The sequence below is a fragment of the Psammomys obesus genome, unplaced genomic scaffold, assembly GCF_907164565.1.
Source record: "Psammomys obesus unplaced genomic scaffold, mPsaObe1.curated_primary_1811, whole genome shotgun sequence".
NCBI lineage: Eukaryota > Metazoa > Chordata > Mammalia > Rodentia > Muridae > Psammomys > Psammomys obesus.
The window spans coordinates 183,280-201,401 of NW_026590654.1; the positions used below are offsets into that span (position 1 = coordinate 183,280).

General features: G+C 45.9%; 1 protein-coding gene across 4 annotated transcripts; it reads right to left on the bottom strand.

Moving 5' to 3' along the window:
• Positions 1-2,278: 2,278 nt before the first annotated feature.
• Positions 2,279-16,097, bottom strand: Ginm1 (glycosylated integral membrane protein 1). 4 transcript variants are annotated; one of them, XM_055608080.1, is made up of 9 exons: positions 15,953-16,097; positions 12,614-12,673; positions 11,324-11,420; positions 8,144-8,295; positions 7,289-7,445; positions 5,978-6,108; positions 5,616-5,669; positions 3,787-3,947; positions 2,279-2,905 (listed from the first exon to the last, which is right to left on the bottom strand). In XM_055608080.1, exons 1-9 carry the CDS (start codon positions 16,064-16,066, stop codon positions 2,794-2,796), a joined length of 1,038 nt encoding a protein of 345 aa, XP_055464055.1. In that variant the 5' UTR covers positions 16,067-16,097; the 3' UTR covers positions 2,279-2,793. The 4 variants fall into 4 exon arrangements, with proteins under 4 accessions (XP_055464055.1, XP_055464054.1, XP_055464057.1 ...); XM_055608079.1 differs by having other exon boundaries at positions 5,978-6,111; XM_055608082.1 differs by lacking the exon at positions 5,616-5,669.
• Between the last annotated feature and the right edge of the window lie 2,025 nt (positions 16,098-18,122).

Consider the following 18,122-nt stretch of genomic DNA (forward strand, 5'->3'; position numbering starts at 1 on the left):
TAGGCAGACGCGCTACTTTAGTCACAGTCATAAGCACAAAGCTTAGACAAGTAATGGGACAGTTAAAAGCCAGTAAGTAGTGGAGGTTAAGTGTCACCGGGCAGGGGTGCTTCGTGCTGTCTGCTGGGCCAGCGTAAGGGGAGTTAGGGATCCTGCAAGCAGGCTTGAAGAGACAGACCAGCCGGGCATGTGGCATGTGCTTGTAATCCTAGCTTTGGAAGTGGACTGGGCAGGTCCCCGGGACTTTCTGGCTAGCAAGTCTAGCCCACTCTGTAAGTCTAGGTGCCTTGAGGAACACCACCAAGGGCTGATGTCCCCTCCGCCACACACACAAACACACATGAACACATGCAAAGGTAATGGTATAAAACTTTGGGTACCGTTGCCACTGAGAGAAAAGTAACTTATTTATTTGGGGTTGGACATACAGCTTTGTGGTTAGGAGCACTTGAGTCTGGGTTTGGTTCTCAGCAACCAAGCTAGGAAGCTCCTGCTGCTGGGGTCCCACGTCCTCTTTGGGCCCTTGTGGGCACCGAGCATATCCACACTGTGGGGAGGAGGCATTTACCCTCGTAAAAGCAAAAGAGAAGGCAAATTCGGATAAATTCACAGCTGTGCTGTGCCCACAGGTCTTGAGCATATAGCCAAGGTATGACGTAAGGCTCTGTTGTCACGGGGAGTTAGAATTGGTGCTTTTCCTACCAACTGAGGAGTCAACAGGGGGTAAGGAAACTGATACTGGCGGGTGCCACTACAAGTTACTAATTGAATGCCGCTATTCTTAACAACACTGAAACAGAATCCAATGGAATGTACTAATTCAAACCAGCTAGGGGCTGGAGAGATGGCTAAGGACTCAGTCTCCTCTTATAGAGAACCTCAGTTTGGGTCCTAGCACCCACTTCAGGTGGTTCAAAACCTACTATAACCCAAGTTTCAGGAGATCTTCACATGTATACACACACTCCAGCTAAGCCAGGCAGTGGTGGCACACACCTTTAATCCTAGCACTTGGGAGGCAGAGGCAGGTGGATCTGTGAGCTTGTGGCCAGCCTGGCCTACAAAACGAATTACAGGACAGACAGGATTACACAAATAAACCCTCTCTTGAAAGAAATTTTTAAAAACCAATCCAGTTAGGGCTAGGGCTATAGCTCATTAGATAAGAGTTCTTGCCTAGCGAGCATGAAGCCGTAGGTTTGGTCTCCAGCTCTGCGTCCAACCAAGTACAGTGTTACTGTCTGTAATCCCCCATGCGGGAGAATCCAAGATCAAGGTCGTGCTTAACGACTCGGTGAGTCTAAGACCAGCCTGGACCACATACGAAAATTATCAAGACCCTGACAGGCTAGGGTCAGAAGGAAGGAGAGGAGGACCTCCCCTATCAGTGGACTTGGAGAGGGTCATGGGAGGAGATGAGGAAGGGTTGGGAGGGAATGAGGGAGAGGGCTACAGCTGGGATACAAAGTGAATACACTGTAATATAAAAAGTAAAAATTTAATTAAAAATTATCAAAAGCCAACAAGATTAAACTTTACTGTCACGCTCGCCACCCTCCCTCCCCTCATCTCTCTCCCTAGCAGCCGGGGGCTATAGCTCAGTACTGCAGTGCTTTCCAGGGTTCTAATCCTTACCATTGGTAGGAAGGGGGGAAAAATCAAAACTGCAGCAAGCAGCAAGTACTTTCTTGGGCCATGTTTTAAAAATGGGTTACAACCAAAAACCTGAAACAGTCTCACTCTGTGGCGGTGAGCTCTTCCTCCTGCCATTAAGTACTAGGACCACAGATGTGCTTTACCATATCTGGCTTTCAAAACTCTTTAAATGAAACAATAAAAAATACCACATAGAAGAAATAAGTTTTATGTACCAGATTACACTATTGAAATAGGCCAGTCTGAGTGACAGCTAGGAAACAAGATGTGAAACATGCTTACAAATACACTGTACTTAAAACCGGAAGGCTGAGGCCACAGCCTTAATTCTATGACAGCATCTTGGAAAGAGCCGAGCCTCAGCTTCAGCCATGTGAGACAGGAGCTGTGCTATACTTACAGATAACTCTCACTTAGGTAACCTGGAACCCAAACGGCTACGCTTCTATCCTGTTAAACGGGGTCTGGGAAGACGGCTCAGTGGGTCAGACCACTTCCTCCTCTTACAGACCACCTAAGTTTGGTTCTCAAGTCAAATATCCCTGTTTTGGCCTCAACAGGCATTTGTACTCATGTACACACACCCACAGCTCCATGCACATCATTAAAAAGGAAACAATTATTTTTCTTAAAAAAGGTTTATTTTAGAGTGAGAACATGTCACTATTATAAATCCTGGTGCATTCAAGATAAGCAGTTTTGGTACAGGCATAAGTCATGATACACTTTAGTGATTTTTATGCTGAGTCATGTCTGTGATATAAAGGCACATTGTACTGAGTAGAAAAAAATTAAATTCGTCAGCTTTTAAATTAGGATTTCATAAAGTGCTTCTTATAAAATCTTACAATAGTAATCAAATAGATACAATTTCTGCAGCAAAGGCACCTGGAAGTGACTGGCACTTGGCATTATGTCTCACCTTTTGTTTCATTTTGGCTGTTTCATTCTGAGCAGCTGGCACATGTGTGGAACAAGGTGAGCTGTAACTTGGCACTGTAAAGGTTGATTTTCACACGGTCTTGGTAATTTGGCAATTTCTATACATTGACTGATTAACTTAAATAAAATGGTACTCAAATGGCAAGTCTGGAGACAACAGACTGATTCAGAGTGTCCATAATTGGAAATGGTGTTTTAAATACAGGTTTTATCTTTAAGTTTTTCTGCTGTTTCCTCAGAGTCATCTGAATATAAGATGATAGGTGCCACGTACATAGCATTCATTTTATCCACCTGAAGAATTCCTCTGAAATACAAAGTAAGTTGTTATTGCCAGTGTTACACGTCTTCTGGAAACAGGTGCACAGCAGCCCTTCTTCAAGGTCACGGTCCACCCTCCCTCTCATGGCTTATACAGGTTGTGCAAACTCTTGGCTCCAAGTTCTCTCTAACCAAACACACTGAGGGACTCGGAGGGATTAGAAGGGCAGTGAGTATCTGTACAGGCTCTCTGCCTCTTGCGCTCAGAATTCTTCGGCCACTCTAACCCTATCTTAGCCATTCAGCAATGTAACTTCATGACCTGTAACGTGGGAGCTGAGAGACAGGAGTTAAGAGTGGAATGAATGAAAGAACCTGTCTGCCAGTGGCCACAAGTATCAACCAGGCTTGCTGGCACACATTTGTAATCCCAGCTCTTGGCAGAATCGGGAGAATCGGGAGTCCAAAGCCATCCTCAGCTACATGGCCAAGTTCAGGGCCAGTCTGGTCCACATGAGACCCTGCCCCATACAAATGGGAGGAGAACATTTGGTGCCTTTGTTTTTGTTTGTATCGTGCTCAGTCAAGACCCCACTGGTCTTACATTAACTGAACTGATGCTCCGGGGTTGAGACTAGTTGGTTCTGGTTTTTCTGACTCCATACACACACTCCTAGTTTTCCTATTCATTTTCTGCTTTTAGGAACACTTAGCAACATCTCTGTTGATGGTTGGATCTTGATCTCAGGTAGTACATAAATATATTCTGATTCTGCTAAACAGAAAAATGGGCTTAAAAAGTTATTCTTTTCCTCCCACTGTCTTACCCTTTCTACTATATAATACTTTCTACTACAAAATATAGTGAACATAACCTACTTTTTAACAGTTAAGACTAATAATGTCTTGAAAACAAGAAGCACTTACTTGTTCTCATATACTGGGAAAAGCACCTTTAGCACAGTTATAACTGCTGCTGCGCCCAGAACTCCAACCACCATGACATTCAGAAACATGAAGAACACTGGGAACACGCTGGCCAGAACCCGCAGTGCTCTCTGCAGCTTTTCCACCCACTGGCACATCACCTGGGAAGAGGGCTTTGATTAGAAAGGCCTTTTTCGTAAACTAGACTTTTAAATGTGTTTTCCTTTGAGACAGTCTCTGTATAGGCTTGGATGTGATGGCCTGGAACAACGCTGTAGACCAGGCCGGCCTCAAACTCCCAAACTCATAGAGATGCCTCTGCCTCCCCAGTGCTGGGATAAAAGGCAGACATCACTATTCCCGGCCTCTTGTGTAGTATTTTTGTGAGTTTTTTGCCACCATGCCTGGCAGAATTTCCTAACATTTTGTTTTTGGGAGACAGAAACAACCTGTGTTTTGATTATAACAGTGGGTACATGTGTGTCAAAACTAACTCAGAAAAGGAAAGAAATTACTTTCCCTGTTTCCACAGTGATGGGACAGGATGACCATGGGACATATAACGTGACGTTAAATTTTCACTTTAAAATGTACCTAAATACAATGTTTTACAATCTTAAAAATTATGTTCCCAAGACACACGCACAAACATTGTTTACCCTGCTGTTGACTTACAAATCAAGGGAGAACTAATGCTAACCGACAGACCAGTGAGGCCTGTCCACGGGTGCAGGCAGAGAACAAGGAAAGGAAAACAAACGCCACACCTCTGAGAGCGGGGAAGGCCCACGGTTCACTCTGTGTTTCATGCCTTAAGAACAAGAAAGGAACCGTATGACACCAAGGCATGGGCCAAGACAGGCCCCTCTGAGGCTGACCTGCTTGGAGGTGGCGGACAGAGGTGCCGCAGTACACAGTTCCCTCTCCTCTAGGCCCCAGAAACCCCAACTCAACAATTTTGGCCTCCAAAGAGAACTACTTGCATAGACCCTCCCCACTTAGGGCCAGGCGCTCTCTCAACTGCCTGTAAATGTCATGTGTGACGGAAGTGCCCTTGGAAGGCACTGATGCAATTTCACATGGAGTACCCCGTTATTCCTTACAATGTCTTGATGAAATATTTTATAGTACTTGACAGAGTGAGCAAGGTGAACCTAAGAAATGTTGAAGAGGTTAGGTTGAGCCAAGGTTACACAACTAGTAAACTACAGATCACATTTTTAACCTGAGCAGTAGGCTCCAAACCTATCATTTTAACCAACTCTATAGTATCTTGAGGGCACACTGCACCTGTGTGTATACAAGGTGAGAGCTGAATAATTTAAAAAGTGCAGATGTAGCCGGGCACGGTGCTGCTTGTCTTTAATCCCAGCACTCAGGAGGGGGAGGCAGGCAGATCTCTGTGAGTTCCAGGCCAGCCTGGGCTACAACGTAGTCTAGGACAGCCAAGGCTACACAGAAATACTATCTTAAAAAAAACACAAACAAACAAACAAACAAAAAAGGGTGATGTGAGAATGAACTTTGGAACTGAAGATTCCCAACCAACTGAAATCCATGGCCTTGATAGTCATGAGCTGACTATATCAGCTGACTATTTTGTGAAGCTTACAAAAGAAAAATGGGAATATCCTGAATACCACATTAAGATTAAGATATTAGCTAGCAAGAGAGCTCAGTGAGTAACTTGTGGCCAAGTCTCATAACCTGAATATGGTTCCCGGGGCCAGCATGGGGAAAGGAGGAACCAGCTCCTGAAAGCTGTCTTGTGAGACGCACAACACGTGTGTGTACACAAGTACACACAGAATAAATGTGGTGACTCACACCGATAGTACCAGCACTCGGGATGAAGACAGGATGAAGACAGCCCAGGCTGAGAACTGAAATAAAAACAACAAAAAACATAACGCATTCACTGTTAAAAATGATCTTCTACTGTTTTTTGTTTTTCAAAACAGGGTTTCTCTGTGTAGCCTTGGCTGTCCTGGAACTCACCCTGGAGATGAGGCTGGCCTCAAACTCACAGATATCAGCCTGCCTCTGCCTCCCCAAGTGCTGGGATTACAGGTGTGCTCCACCACGCCCAGCTATGATCCACTACTTTATAGTTTCTACCTCATCTTCTTTACCTTAACCATAACTGCTTATGGTAACACCACCTACAGGTAACACCAAGCATTTGATTTACCTTGTATGAAGACGGAGGCTCTGCTCTCAGCGGAGTCTCAGGCAATTTGCCAGGTAAAGCATTCCCATCCACAGTTGTTTCCACATTCCCAGTGAGGTAATGGCTAGTGGTCTGCAGTGAACTGGTGCTCCCTACTGATGAGGGTGAATAGGGTTAGCAAACTGCTAGCAGCATGCTGGCATCTTCTGCAAGCCCAAGCAGAGCACATCAGCAATACCTGTGAGCACTCTCCTAACATGTAGTTCACATTGAGAGCACAAGAATTGCATTTACTGAGTTAACCACCGAAGAAGAAATGTACTCAGACCACTGTAAGGGGCTACAGAAGTTACAGTTCTGTCACACAGAGAACCTAAACTTTAAGTTCTGCCAGGCACGGGGGCCTACTCCTATAACCCGACAATTGTGAAGCAGGGTAGCACAGATTCAAGGCCACCATAGTCTACCTAGCACAGTACAGACCAGCCTGGGCTACAGAGCAAGACCCTGCCTGGAAATGGGGAGGAGAGGAGGGAAGGGTAAAGGGGGGAAGGAAGATGCAGTAAAGGGGAGGGAATGGATGGGAGGGGTGGGAAGGGAGAAGATAAAAGGGAGGAAAGGAAGGACAGGGAGAAGAGGGAAGGAAAGAAAGGGGAGGGAAAGGGAAGGAAAAGGGAGGAGAGGGAAGGACAAAGAAGAAGAGGGGAGGGGAGAAAGGAGAAGGAAGGAGGAGAAGGAGGGCAGGAGAGAGGAGGGGAGGGGAGAAAGGAAGAGGGGAAGGAAGGAAAAGAGGAAGGGAAGGCAGGAGAGAGGTGGGGAAGGGAGTAAGGAGAAGGGAAAGGAGAAGAAACGGGAGGGAAGGAAAAGGGAAGGGGAGAGCAAAGAAAGGAAGGGAGGAAGGAAGAAAATGCAATAAAATGTAAAAATTCTACCAGGTGTAGTGGTCTACAGAGTGAGTTCCAGGACAGCTAGATCTAAACAGAGAAACCCTGTCTCAAAAACAAACAATGAAAAACATAAATGTTCTGCTTTGATCCTATTATCAAAGTATTTTTTTTTTAAGAGGTCTATTTCCAAACACAAAGTAAAGACATATACCAGCATTTTCAAGTAATGGCAGAAATGCCTAAGAGCATATGGGGGATGGAGCGCTGGCTGCTCGTCCAGAGGACCTAAGTTCAGTTCCCAGCACCCAGTTTAAAACTCCAGCTCCAGGGTCTGACCATTTTCTGCCTCCAGAGGTATCCACACACACAACAAACAGAAATAACTTTTTAAAGTATATAAGGCAAAAAAATTTCATTAATATTTTAAATACTTTTTAAAAATTACCTTTTTTGGAAAAGTTGGGAAGGGTAAATAAGATGTCACTGTCTCGGGAAATAGAATAAAGCATGCTTTCTTCCAAGGGAAGGGAATAGTTTGAATGTCTGAGTATTCTCTGGTTCTTCACTAAAATGTCAATTTCAATGACATCCTTTTGTTGAGCCTATGAGAGAAAAAATGAGTACTGTTTACTATAAACAGTGTTGTAGAGTTTAAAGGTGAACTTCCCTTTTCGATTTCTGTAACCAAGAAACTATTCAGACAGTTGCTCCTTCCTCCCACCCACTCAGCTTCAACAGCAGCTTCCCTTCATCCATTCAGCACCGAGGAATGGCACAACTACCAACCTCACCAAGCCCCTTCACTTTCTATGCTGATGCTTGGCACATTTTAAAGGATAGAAAGGTATATGAATGTGAGATTTTTAAAAAGCAAAATGCAAAAGTAGCAAAAATGCTTTGTGATTAGGTCCAGACAATTGTAGCGCACTGTGACAGGTTGAATGAGAATGGCCCACACAGGCTGTTTGAATGACTGGTCCCCAGTTTTTGGAACTGTTTGGGAAGGATTAGGAGGTGTGGTCTTGTTGGAGGGGTGTGTCACTGGAGGTCAGGATGTAGCTCTCAGCTCCTTCTCCAGCCCATGTCTTCCTTCCTACTGCCATGTGCCACACCATGATGAAACTGTAAGCTGGCCCCAATTAGATGTTTTCTTTCCTAAGTTGCTTTGGTCCTAGTGTCTCTCCACAACAACAGAAAAGTAACCAAGACATGGACCTTCTTGCCCATCATTCAAAAAAAGCACTCAAAACCTGCACAGTAACACAGACATAACCTCCATTTAATAAGCATACTGTCTTACTTGTCTTCCATCAATCTCTACTACCTCTTCTTGAATGACAATTAGCTGTGAACTGGAACCAGATGTCAGAGGCCACTCACGAACCAAGATCCTTACAGTGACGCTTCCAAAATATTCTTTCTCCTCCAAATTTTCCAGATTTTCACTCTTCACTATTAAAAAAAAAAAAGAGCAGTGAGACTTTGGGCAATAATCACCATTAAAGCTGTTACTGTATTTGATAATTTTTTTGCCATTTACTTGGAACAAGACAGCAGCAAACCTTAATAGTCTCAGGTTTATAAAAAAGCAGAGATGAGCTGGCAATTCCTTCCTGCCTTATCCACTCATCGGCTACGGAAATGCTTGCTGGTCTGCAGCCTGAATCTGCTGTTTCACAGTGGCAGCGCCTCTGCTATGGTTTCCTAATGGCTGCCAGTGAAGAGTGACATAGCACAAATGGAAAACAAGGCACAAGGCACTAAGTCTCATGTTCACAAAATAGGAAGCCATTTATTCACCCATAAGACCCAGCCAGTGACACGGGCCCATGTGCAGGGCTTTAATTTTTTTTTTTTAGTATTCTCAATCCTTTGCAGCAGTAACTTTTTAGAGCTGGAGAGGAGAGGGGTGGGAAAAGGGTAAGGTCTATCCCTCCACAATTATGACTCAGAAGATGTGATCATATTTCATCTATACATGTATGAAATTCTCAAAAATAAAAAGGATTAAAAGAATAAAGCATCCAGGAATAGTGGTGTATGCCTATTACTCCAGTACTTGGGCAGCTGAGATAGCTCAGGTAGCCTGGGCCACATGACAAAACTGTCTCAAAAAAGCAAATTAAGGGACTAGGGAGATGGTGCATCCATTAAGAGAGCTGACTACTCATCAGAGGATCTGAAGTCAGAACCCAGCACACACAGCAGGTGGCTTACAAGTGGCTGTAATAGGATCAAATGTTCCATTCTAGTCTCTGGGGGCACTTGCCCACACATAACATAAACCTTTCTGTTGGTATAATGTTCTTTTGAAATGTACACACCTTACCCTTGTTCATTCAAATGCTGATTTCTCCCCCCGCCCCCAGTCTGGTTTCAATCTGGATATTGCATTGTGATACTTACCCTGAGCAACCTGTCTCAACTGTGTGTAAACAGGCCAAAATAAAACAACTAGCCACAATGTTGTGCAAAGGGAGGAGCCAGAGGGCAGGAAATGAGTGGGAGGAGAAGGGGCGAGGAGAGCTAGGGGCAGAGCTGGAGGAGAGATTTTGGAGGACGTGGAGCATGAACCAGACTTAAGATTTCACAAAAAGCAAGTATAATGTGGGAAATCTGAATGTTAGGAAACTATGAGGGCTTGGAGGTTTAGGAGGGAGTAACTATTGCCCAGCATCATGTTCTAGGTTAACTAAAAACCCAGTGTCTGTGTGGTGATTTGGGTATACAGCTGTTTAGGACTAACAGCAGCATTACCAGAAGATAGATCAATAGTAAATATTAAACACCACCTACAACATCTTTCAAACGGATTTTAAAGCAACACACACCAATCAGTTTGCCACAAAATGCACATTTACTTGTTGCCTCTCAAGTATGAGGCCTATTTGTCAAGGAAGCACATAGATGCACATTCTCAAAGCACATCCAGTGCCTAAAAGTCATCGTGAGCCTTTAAAGGGCTGTTCCTTTGACCTACAACACCTGATGACCAACTTGTTTGCCACTTCATATTGTCACAGTCACCTCACAAGTCTCCTCCTTAGGCTCCAGCCATACCATGCTCACAAGAATGCAGGGCGTGTCACTGTGATGTAACTGACCCCTCTGCTCCAGCGCTGGCAGCTGTGAGTTCTCTGGCACTGTCAACAAGCTCTCCTCCAGGGAGGCACCTCCTCACCCTCCTTTACTGTCTTAGTGGTTCTGTTATGTTTGTTGTGGTGCTGAGGACGGAACCTGGACTGTCCACTTGCTTGGCACGCTTTCTACCACTGAGCTCTATCTCTAGTACATTAAAAGTGTTTTTGAAAGCCAGACACAGTGGCTCACACCTGTAATCTCAGCACTCGGGGAAGCAGAGGAAGGAGGATCTCTGTGAGTTAGAGGCCAGCCTGGTCTAGAAATCCAGTCCAGACTCCACAGAGCCAAGGCTACACAGAGAAACCCTGTTGAGCCAGGGCAGGAGGTTTGCACCTTCCCACACTAGGTTGTCCACACTGCTTTCAACCCCAAGAACTCAGGGATTCCCCACCACGGCAGCCCCAGTAGCTGACTATGGAAAAATAAGTTTGCACATCAAAGTTCCGGTCCTTACAAATTCGTGTTTCAATTGCCTGTTTACTCACTGATGTCCAGCCCAGCCTGGTGGGCATGTCTAACCCCACATCCTGCAGGGCAAGAGAGTCCACAGTGGAAAGTGCAGTGTTAAACACACAGACTGGTAACTCTTTAGTCCTTGAATCACCTACCTCTACTGTAAGGCAAATTAGAAACAAGAGCCTCCAAAGAATGTTCTCAGTGATGCCTGCCCCAGGCATGAATGAATGCCCTTGCTCACCGCCCTGCCTCAGTGCCAGCTGGGTGCCAGCCTCATCACTCACTGTTTTTCACAAGCTGCAGAGCACCAGTGACACTTCCCTAACCTTTATTTTATTAAAGTAAAATGGTATATTCCAACATAATATTACCATATTCTTTAAATAACAACAACAAAAAAAGACCTTGAAAAGTCAAAAGAAAAATGGCCAGGTGTGGTGGTGCACGCCTGTAATCTCAGAACTGGGGGAGTCAGAGGCAGGTGGATCTCTGTGAGTGTAAGGCCAGCCTGGTCTACAAAGCAAGTCCAGGACAGCCAAGGCTACACAGAGAAACCCTGTTTCTGAAAAAAAAAAAAAAAAAAAAAGAAATAATAGTATTCTATTGACAAATGAGTAAAAAAGTAAAGTAGGACCCACACATGCAACTAATATCTGCCTATTTTCTACAATTGTGATGAGAACTTGTACAGGATTTGAGATCTCGCTAGCCCACATCTATGCCCACTCCTACCCTGTTGACCTACAGGAAAGTAAACACCAGTCTCGTGGAAGAACAACCAGCATAGTTTTGAATGCCTTAGAAGTAAGGTGTCACTCCATCACACCAGAGTGAACCTGTGTTACTACAGACAGAGCAACGCTGCAAACTCAGCAGTACTCACCTATCAATGTCCGACAGCTTATTCGGGTTACACCACTATTTACAGGTGAGCCATTTACACATACCTGTCCACGCTCATACGTTACGTTAAGAACAACCTTAAAACAAAGCAGCATATGCATTAATTCCAATGGTTTATAAATGACAACAAACGCTTCACCTCAAAAACACATGATCTAAGCGTGTGTGTGGCAGGTGTTAGAGCTTGGTCTCTCTCAGTGTGGTGATGTTTGAGAAGCTCCTACCACTGTGGTGCCATTTTCTAGGAGACCAAAGACAGCCATCACCAGCAATATGCCCTTTAACCTCTGTAACTAAGCCAAAAGCAAAACAACAAAAGCCTTTGGGGTTCTGAGGCTTTTGTTTGGGTTGGTTTCTTTTAAGAAATGTGTTTACTTTTATCCTATTTGTATGGATGTCCTGCCTGCATGTCTGTGTGCACTGTGTGGTGCCTGAGAGGCAAAGCGGGTGCTGTGTCCTCTGAAGTGAAGATATGGAGGGCTAGGCCGATCCAAATCTTTCCCTGAGGCCCTGACATACAGAAGGAACAAGGCTGGCAGGGCCAGTAATGGGCTGGAGTCAGGGCCTTGGGAGAGATTCAGCTTCTGATTCTGAGAACTCAACTTTTCCCACCCCAAGGGCTACAGCTATCTCCCAAGCCCACCCTCTGACACCTTGAGACAGCTTGTGTTCCCTGCGCAGCACTGCTTGATTCACTTCCTGCTGGGCTCTACTGTGTGACAGACTTTTACACTGTCCCATTTCTCCCCTTAAACCACATACACGACACACACAGTACTTCTTGACATAAGACACACATTATGCAAGACCTCCTGACCCCAACTTTTCTATCTTCTTTATCTTCTCATCCCTCTCAGAACCCTGTCTAGGTCAGTTACAGATGGTTGTGAGCTGGGATGTGGGTGCTGGGAATCAAACCCAGATCCTCTGCAGGAGTAGCCAGTGCTCTTAACTAGTGAGCCATCTTTCCAGCCCTTGGTTTTTGCTTTCTTAAGACAGTCTCACTACTGAAGAGGCCCAGGCGGACTTTTAATTTGAGGCAAGCCTTCTGCTTCGGCTCCAAAATGTTGGGATTACAGGAATGAGCTGTTTTTATACCTAGCCTCATTAGCAAACCCTCACATAGCCTGACAGAGCTACTTTTTTTCAATAAAGTAGCCTGCCTCAGGCATTTCAATGTAAGAACAAAAAAAAAAAAAAGGACTAATACAATCAGTAAAAGTTTGTGGCTAAATGTTATACTAAAAAATATAATCAAAAGGTGACAAACCTGTTCTTTGGATACTTCCCCATTGTCTTTCATGGTCGTTACATTAATTCTGATACCATCCTGCAAAAGAAATGTAAATATTGGACAGATACAGTTTACAAATGGAAAATAACCTGGTTTATCTAAACTTTTATTTGCTATTATGTATGTGTACAGGAATGAGGCCACATGCCACAGCGTGTGTGTGGAGGCCACAGGACAGTTCTGGGGGAGTCTGTCATCTCCTCCCGCCTTCGGGTTCTGGGGAGCAAGCGCAGGCTGCCAGGCTTTGAAGCAAGGCTTTAACTTGCTGAGCCAGTTACCCAGAGTAACCTGTTCGCTTTTCATTTCTCGTTTGTTATTCTTCAATGTATCGCTGTTGCTTTCAATTAGGGTGTGGTGTGTGCACGCGTGCAGGCACTCGAAGGTGTCTGAGGCTCCCACACAGCTGCAGTTTACAGAGATCTCTGATGCCCACGGCCCCACCCACAGAAGCGACCCTGCTCTGCTCTCTCATCATTTCCCACTTTACTTTTAGGAGTTCTCTCTTTAAACAGAGCGCTGCCTAGCTTTATGTTTCTGAGCTGGGTAGAAGCAGAGCATTTAAACTGGAACTTATGTCCTTCATTAAGGTCACTGGTGTGCGCAGCAGCAGTCACTCACACAAGGCTTTAAACCGACCAGCAGTTTACTCACTGGTTGCCACTGGCACACACAGTGGTTTCTTATCAAATCCTGACCATTCCTGAGCATGCCTCCTGGGTAAATTCTGCAGCAGACAGTTTTGCTGTTGCTAAAGGTCTCGTCAATCAGCAATCTACCCAAATTCTTAAACTTTACCGCTGGCATGCTCTCTGTAGAAAAGCACTGTTTCAAGAGATACTGCTGACCACGAGGGCCTGTCACTGTTGACCAAAAGCCTTCCTGTTAGTACTGAGATTGAGCCAAGGTCTGGTACGTCCAGGACTCGGGGCTGCGTGACTTATCCCCAGGCCTGGCCGCCAGGGGCCCCCCCCCCCCCCCCCCCAGCCATCTCCATGGCACACTGCTCCTCACAGCACACCGCCCTGTTGTGGATAGAAACATGTTTTTGTTTTGGTCCCTGGTCTGGGATGTCAGACTGATTCAGATGGTCTACAGCACCAGGCTATTTGCCCCATTCCAGTTTCGAGAGGAGCTCTTTGTCAGCTGCAGATGGTTTAATTCTGAGGGCTCTGGAGAGAGAAGACCTGCCAGAGCCCAGAGAGGGTGGAGCTCCAAGGACAAGGCTGCTCCTGCTTCCTCCTTGCTGCTCCTGGCTGCTGCTGTGAGACAAAAAGTTGGAGCTCTCCTGAAAGGGTTGGACTGGCTCCAAGAAACCCCTTCTCCCACTACACCTTTCTCTATCCTACCTGGTGTTGGGGTGTTAGAAGGGACTGGGGTGAAGTAGGGAAAAAATGAAGAAACGCAAATACAAATTTTGTATAAAAGTACGCCTACACCACCCCCAGCCCTTGTTTTTATTCTGAGACAGGGTGTGTGATAGCCAATCTTCACTGTCAAGCTGACAGGATTTAGAGCCGCCTGGGGAACCACCTTTGGGTATGTCTGTAAGGCGTGGGCAGCACCAGATCACCAGCTATTTTGGACTGAATATAAAGAGAAAAGGAGAGAGCCAGCAGCGCACCCACAATCCTTTCCCCATTTCCTGACCCCAGATGTGAACAGAGGCATCTCACACTCCCCTTGCTGTGCCTGCTCCTGCCTCGGGAGGCTGTGTTAATCAGAGACTACCTTTCTTCCACAAGCCCAGAAAAGGCCTCCGAGAATCTTTGTACAGCTTCTGCTTTTCAAGAGTAAATGTACACATCCTTAATAACTCACTCTATTTACACCTCATCATTTGCTTAGCAAAAGCATGCTTTGAAAGAGGCAAAGGACACTGGTGCACTGTTTTTGTTGTTTCCCACAGAAGCAAGTATAGCTCTTTTGCTAGGGATATGGAAGCAGCCCTCATTGAGGAGCCTAACAATCAGTCTCTAGCACACACTTCTGAGTGCTCGTCCCTGCACACGTGTCTGAGCCTGCACACACCAATCCTTTTGATACTCTTGAATGACTTCACATGTACACACTCGTATGCATATACCAAGTTCTGATGCTCTGAATGATTTCATTGCAAAAAAGTGAATTCCATTTCTTATTTTCACCTGACATTAAATTCAGATCCAGGTCACACTTCTTCCTCTGAGAACTTAATTTAACCTTTATGTGTAGGTGTTTTGCCTGCTTTGCGAAAGTGGAATAAAGACTAGAAAGGGAGAGATGAAATGGTGAGGTCACTAGGAGTCAGCCCATAGTGCTGTGGACTTGACCTTGAAAGTAAAAAATTTTTATGATTGTGTGGGTAGATTCAAATGTTTCTTAGGTTCATAAATGATGACAAAGAATCACCAAAATTGTAAAAGAGGGGAAATAAGTCCATATCTCTATAACTTTAAAATCACCCAATATTTATTCGGTTTCTTGGTGCTTGTCCATACCGTTGCTATTTTTACCAGAAGCAACTGTGCTTCAAGTATAATTTCGTATACAAAATGTGCTTAGAGTTGAAAGGTCGTGGCTACCCAGAATGTGTCCAAACGTTTGTAATTCTGTCCTCAAAAGGGTTGTAGCATAACTCTAAAACATTAAGAGTAGAATGAATAACCGGAGATGGCTCAGGGGTTGCAAAATCGGTTGTTGCAAAACAGGACCATGGAGAAGACTGACTCCACAAGGCTGTCCTCTGACCTCCACTCCTCTGGCATGTCCCCGATCCAACATCATACACCCACAACAAGCAGAAACTTAAAAACAAAGTGGCATTTATCCTGTCAGTCACTTTCGTATTTAGTGTGTTCCTACCGAAAAATAAGGCCCCTCTCCCGAGTCTCTGGCCATTTGGGGAAAACCCGAATTCTGTAATCTCCGAACTCTTTCCTACTGTACAGGCGAAGAAAGGCAAACGTGGCAACAAGAGTAAAAATGGGCCGTCCCCGAGTATGCCAAAGCCACGGTTCTCCCGGACAGCCAGGGACAGTCCCGGGGCCGGCGGGGCAGGCTCGGTGGCCCGGGAGCGGCCGCTAACGGGGCGACGCAAACAGCGCCGGCCCGGGCCGGGCTCAGACCCCCGAGATCCCCGGCGCCGTACGTTCGGGGACGCCCGCCCGCGCGCGCGCCAGCCGGGCCTCCCGGAGAGACGCCCCCGCCCCAGGCTGCGAGACCCTGTCCCGCCGGCCCCGCCGGTCCCGTCCGCCGTACGGGGCGGGGGCAGCGTCCCCGCGCCCGGCCGCCGGAGGTCCCAGCGAGGGACGGCCCGCCGCGCCCGCCCTGCCCTACCTGCGGGGCTGTGGACGGCGGCCCGGGCGCGCTGGTGGTCAGCCACCCCGCGGCTGGCAGCGCCACGAGCAGCAGCAGCCGCAGCGGCAGCGGCGCCGACAGGGCGCCCGCCATCTTGGACAACACCCGCGCGGGGCGGTGGGAGGTGAGGGCGTGGCGGCCCGGGGAGGGGCGGGGCCAAGGCGCGGGGCGGGGCCAAGACGGGGGGCGGGGCGGTCCGGGACGGGGCGGGGTCAAGGCGCGGGGCGGGGCGTCCCGGGGAGGGGCGGGGCGGGGCCGCAGAGCTGCCGGGGTTGCTCACGCCTTTGACGTCCGGTGGGAGGAGGAGTCAACTTCCGGACGGCGCTTGCTGTGGGAAAGCGCAGTTCATACCCGTGCCATTCACTTTCAGAGAGGAGTTTTTGTTTTCTCTTTCAAAACGGGATCTCATGTAGCGTAGGTGGCCTTGAATACCAATCCTGCTGCTTTCGCCTCCTCAGTGCGGGAATCAAAGGCGTGCGCAACCCTCCCACCTCCTCAGCCCGCCAACTTTGAACATAACTAAGGTTCTACTCACTTTGAATCCAGTAGAAACCTGTTTAATCCACCTTCACGTTAATATGCAAAATCAAGAATTAACTTCCCAGCTGCTTACAAATGACTAACAAACCCATCAGTATTAATGCAGTGTGCACTTTCTTTGATCTTTTGAGTCAGCTCATGTTAACTGGATTTGAGTACAGAACACGTCCAAAGGTTCAATTTCCCGAATATAGCCAGTCAGTCTGATTCTGTGCATATTTGATGCATTCTGATCTTTGAAGCAGAAAATATTTTAAAACATCTAATAACTTAGAAAGCTATTAGTAAGCCAGAATACACCTTTAACTGATCATTAGTAATACCCCTCTGAACCCAAATTTGGATACATATATCTGCTTCCTTGAAAAACTGATTTTACTGTTATTTCCATCATTTCACAAACAAAAATTGAATTTAACATTTTCTGTGATACTAAGGGCAATCTTTGAAATGCTCTGTGTCTGGTTGCAATTTTCAGGACAGAGTGAGTCACAGGGCTTTTGGTACAACACATTTTACTCGGTTGTTTTCCAGTTGGCCAACTACATATTTTTGAACTTCCCAGATTCCCAGGAGAAAACAACAAGAAACAAAGCTGTGTTTTGTTGTTGTTGTTTTTTGATCGTCTTATTATAACAAAAGCTAAAGTCACCTGAGAGAAGGGAACCTCGAATAAGAAAATGTCTCCGTAAGATGCGGCTGAAGTGTAGAGCATTTTCTTAATTCCTGATTGATGGGGGATGGTCAGCCCATTGCAAGTGGTGCTATCCCTGGGCTGGTGGTCCTGGGTTCTGTAAGAAATTTTCTTAGACCCAGTGATGACGTGCCATATTCATGTAAATAATTAACTAATGGTAATATTACTGTAGGGCCAACAAGAGGAATCAGCTGGCAAAGGTGCTTGCCGTCCAGGTCTGGCGACTTGTGTTTGATAACTAGAATCCATGTAAAGGTGGAAGGAACAAACTCTCTACAAACTGTTCTCTGACCTACACATGTGTGTGTGCCATGACACACTGATCCAGACATACCCAAAATAGTAAGGCTTTTAAAAAGAAATGTCTTTGTATCGGTGAACATGTATTATGTAATTTTGTTTAAAAGCCTTCTGTATATTTAAGCCTCACAGCAATCTAATATATGGTCATAAATCAAGGTATTGTGTGTGTGTTTCTAATACCTGGAGTTTTAAGCTAAAAAGCATGGAGTCTGGTAACCCCTTTTTTCTTTTCCCCAAAGCTCGATTTGGCCTCCACTCTCCAGTATGCCAATTAAAGAGACAATTGTGAAAAGCAGAGAGGATTTACTTAGTGTATTCACATTGAGAAGAACAAATATAATCTCTAATGCTCTCCAACTCAGTCTTCAGGGTACTGACACAAGCTTTGGATTTAAATAGAGGAAGAATCGGGACACAGGAGGCAAAGAAAGCAAGAGTACTTCTGGTAAAGGTGTGGTCTTGCCACTGTCTCAGCTCTGGTTCAGCAAAGTGGCCCAAAGAAGTCTTTATTGCTGTTGTCACATGTCATGAGGGTAATTCTGGCTCCTACAAGATGATTGCATCCGCCCCAGGGTGTGGCCTCGTTGAGAACGTGATCTTCCTGCAAGC

Coding starts and splice junctions, on each gene's coding strand:
- Ginm1 (XM_055608079.1), bottom strand. CDS start 16,066: ATGGCGGGCGCCCTGTCGGCGCCGCTGCCGCTGCGGCTGCTGCTGCTC. Junction 8,296..11,323: donor AAGCTGTCGGACATTGATAG/GTGAGTACTGCT, acceptor TTTTTTTAATAG/TGAAGAGTGAAAATCTGGAA. Junction 6,112..7,288: donor TCCCAACTTTTCCAAAAAAG/GTAATTTTTAAA, acceptor CACCCTCATCAG/TAGGGAGCACCAGTTCACTG.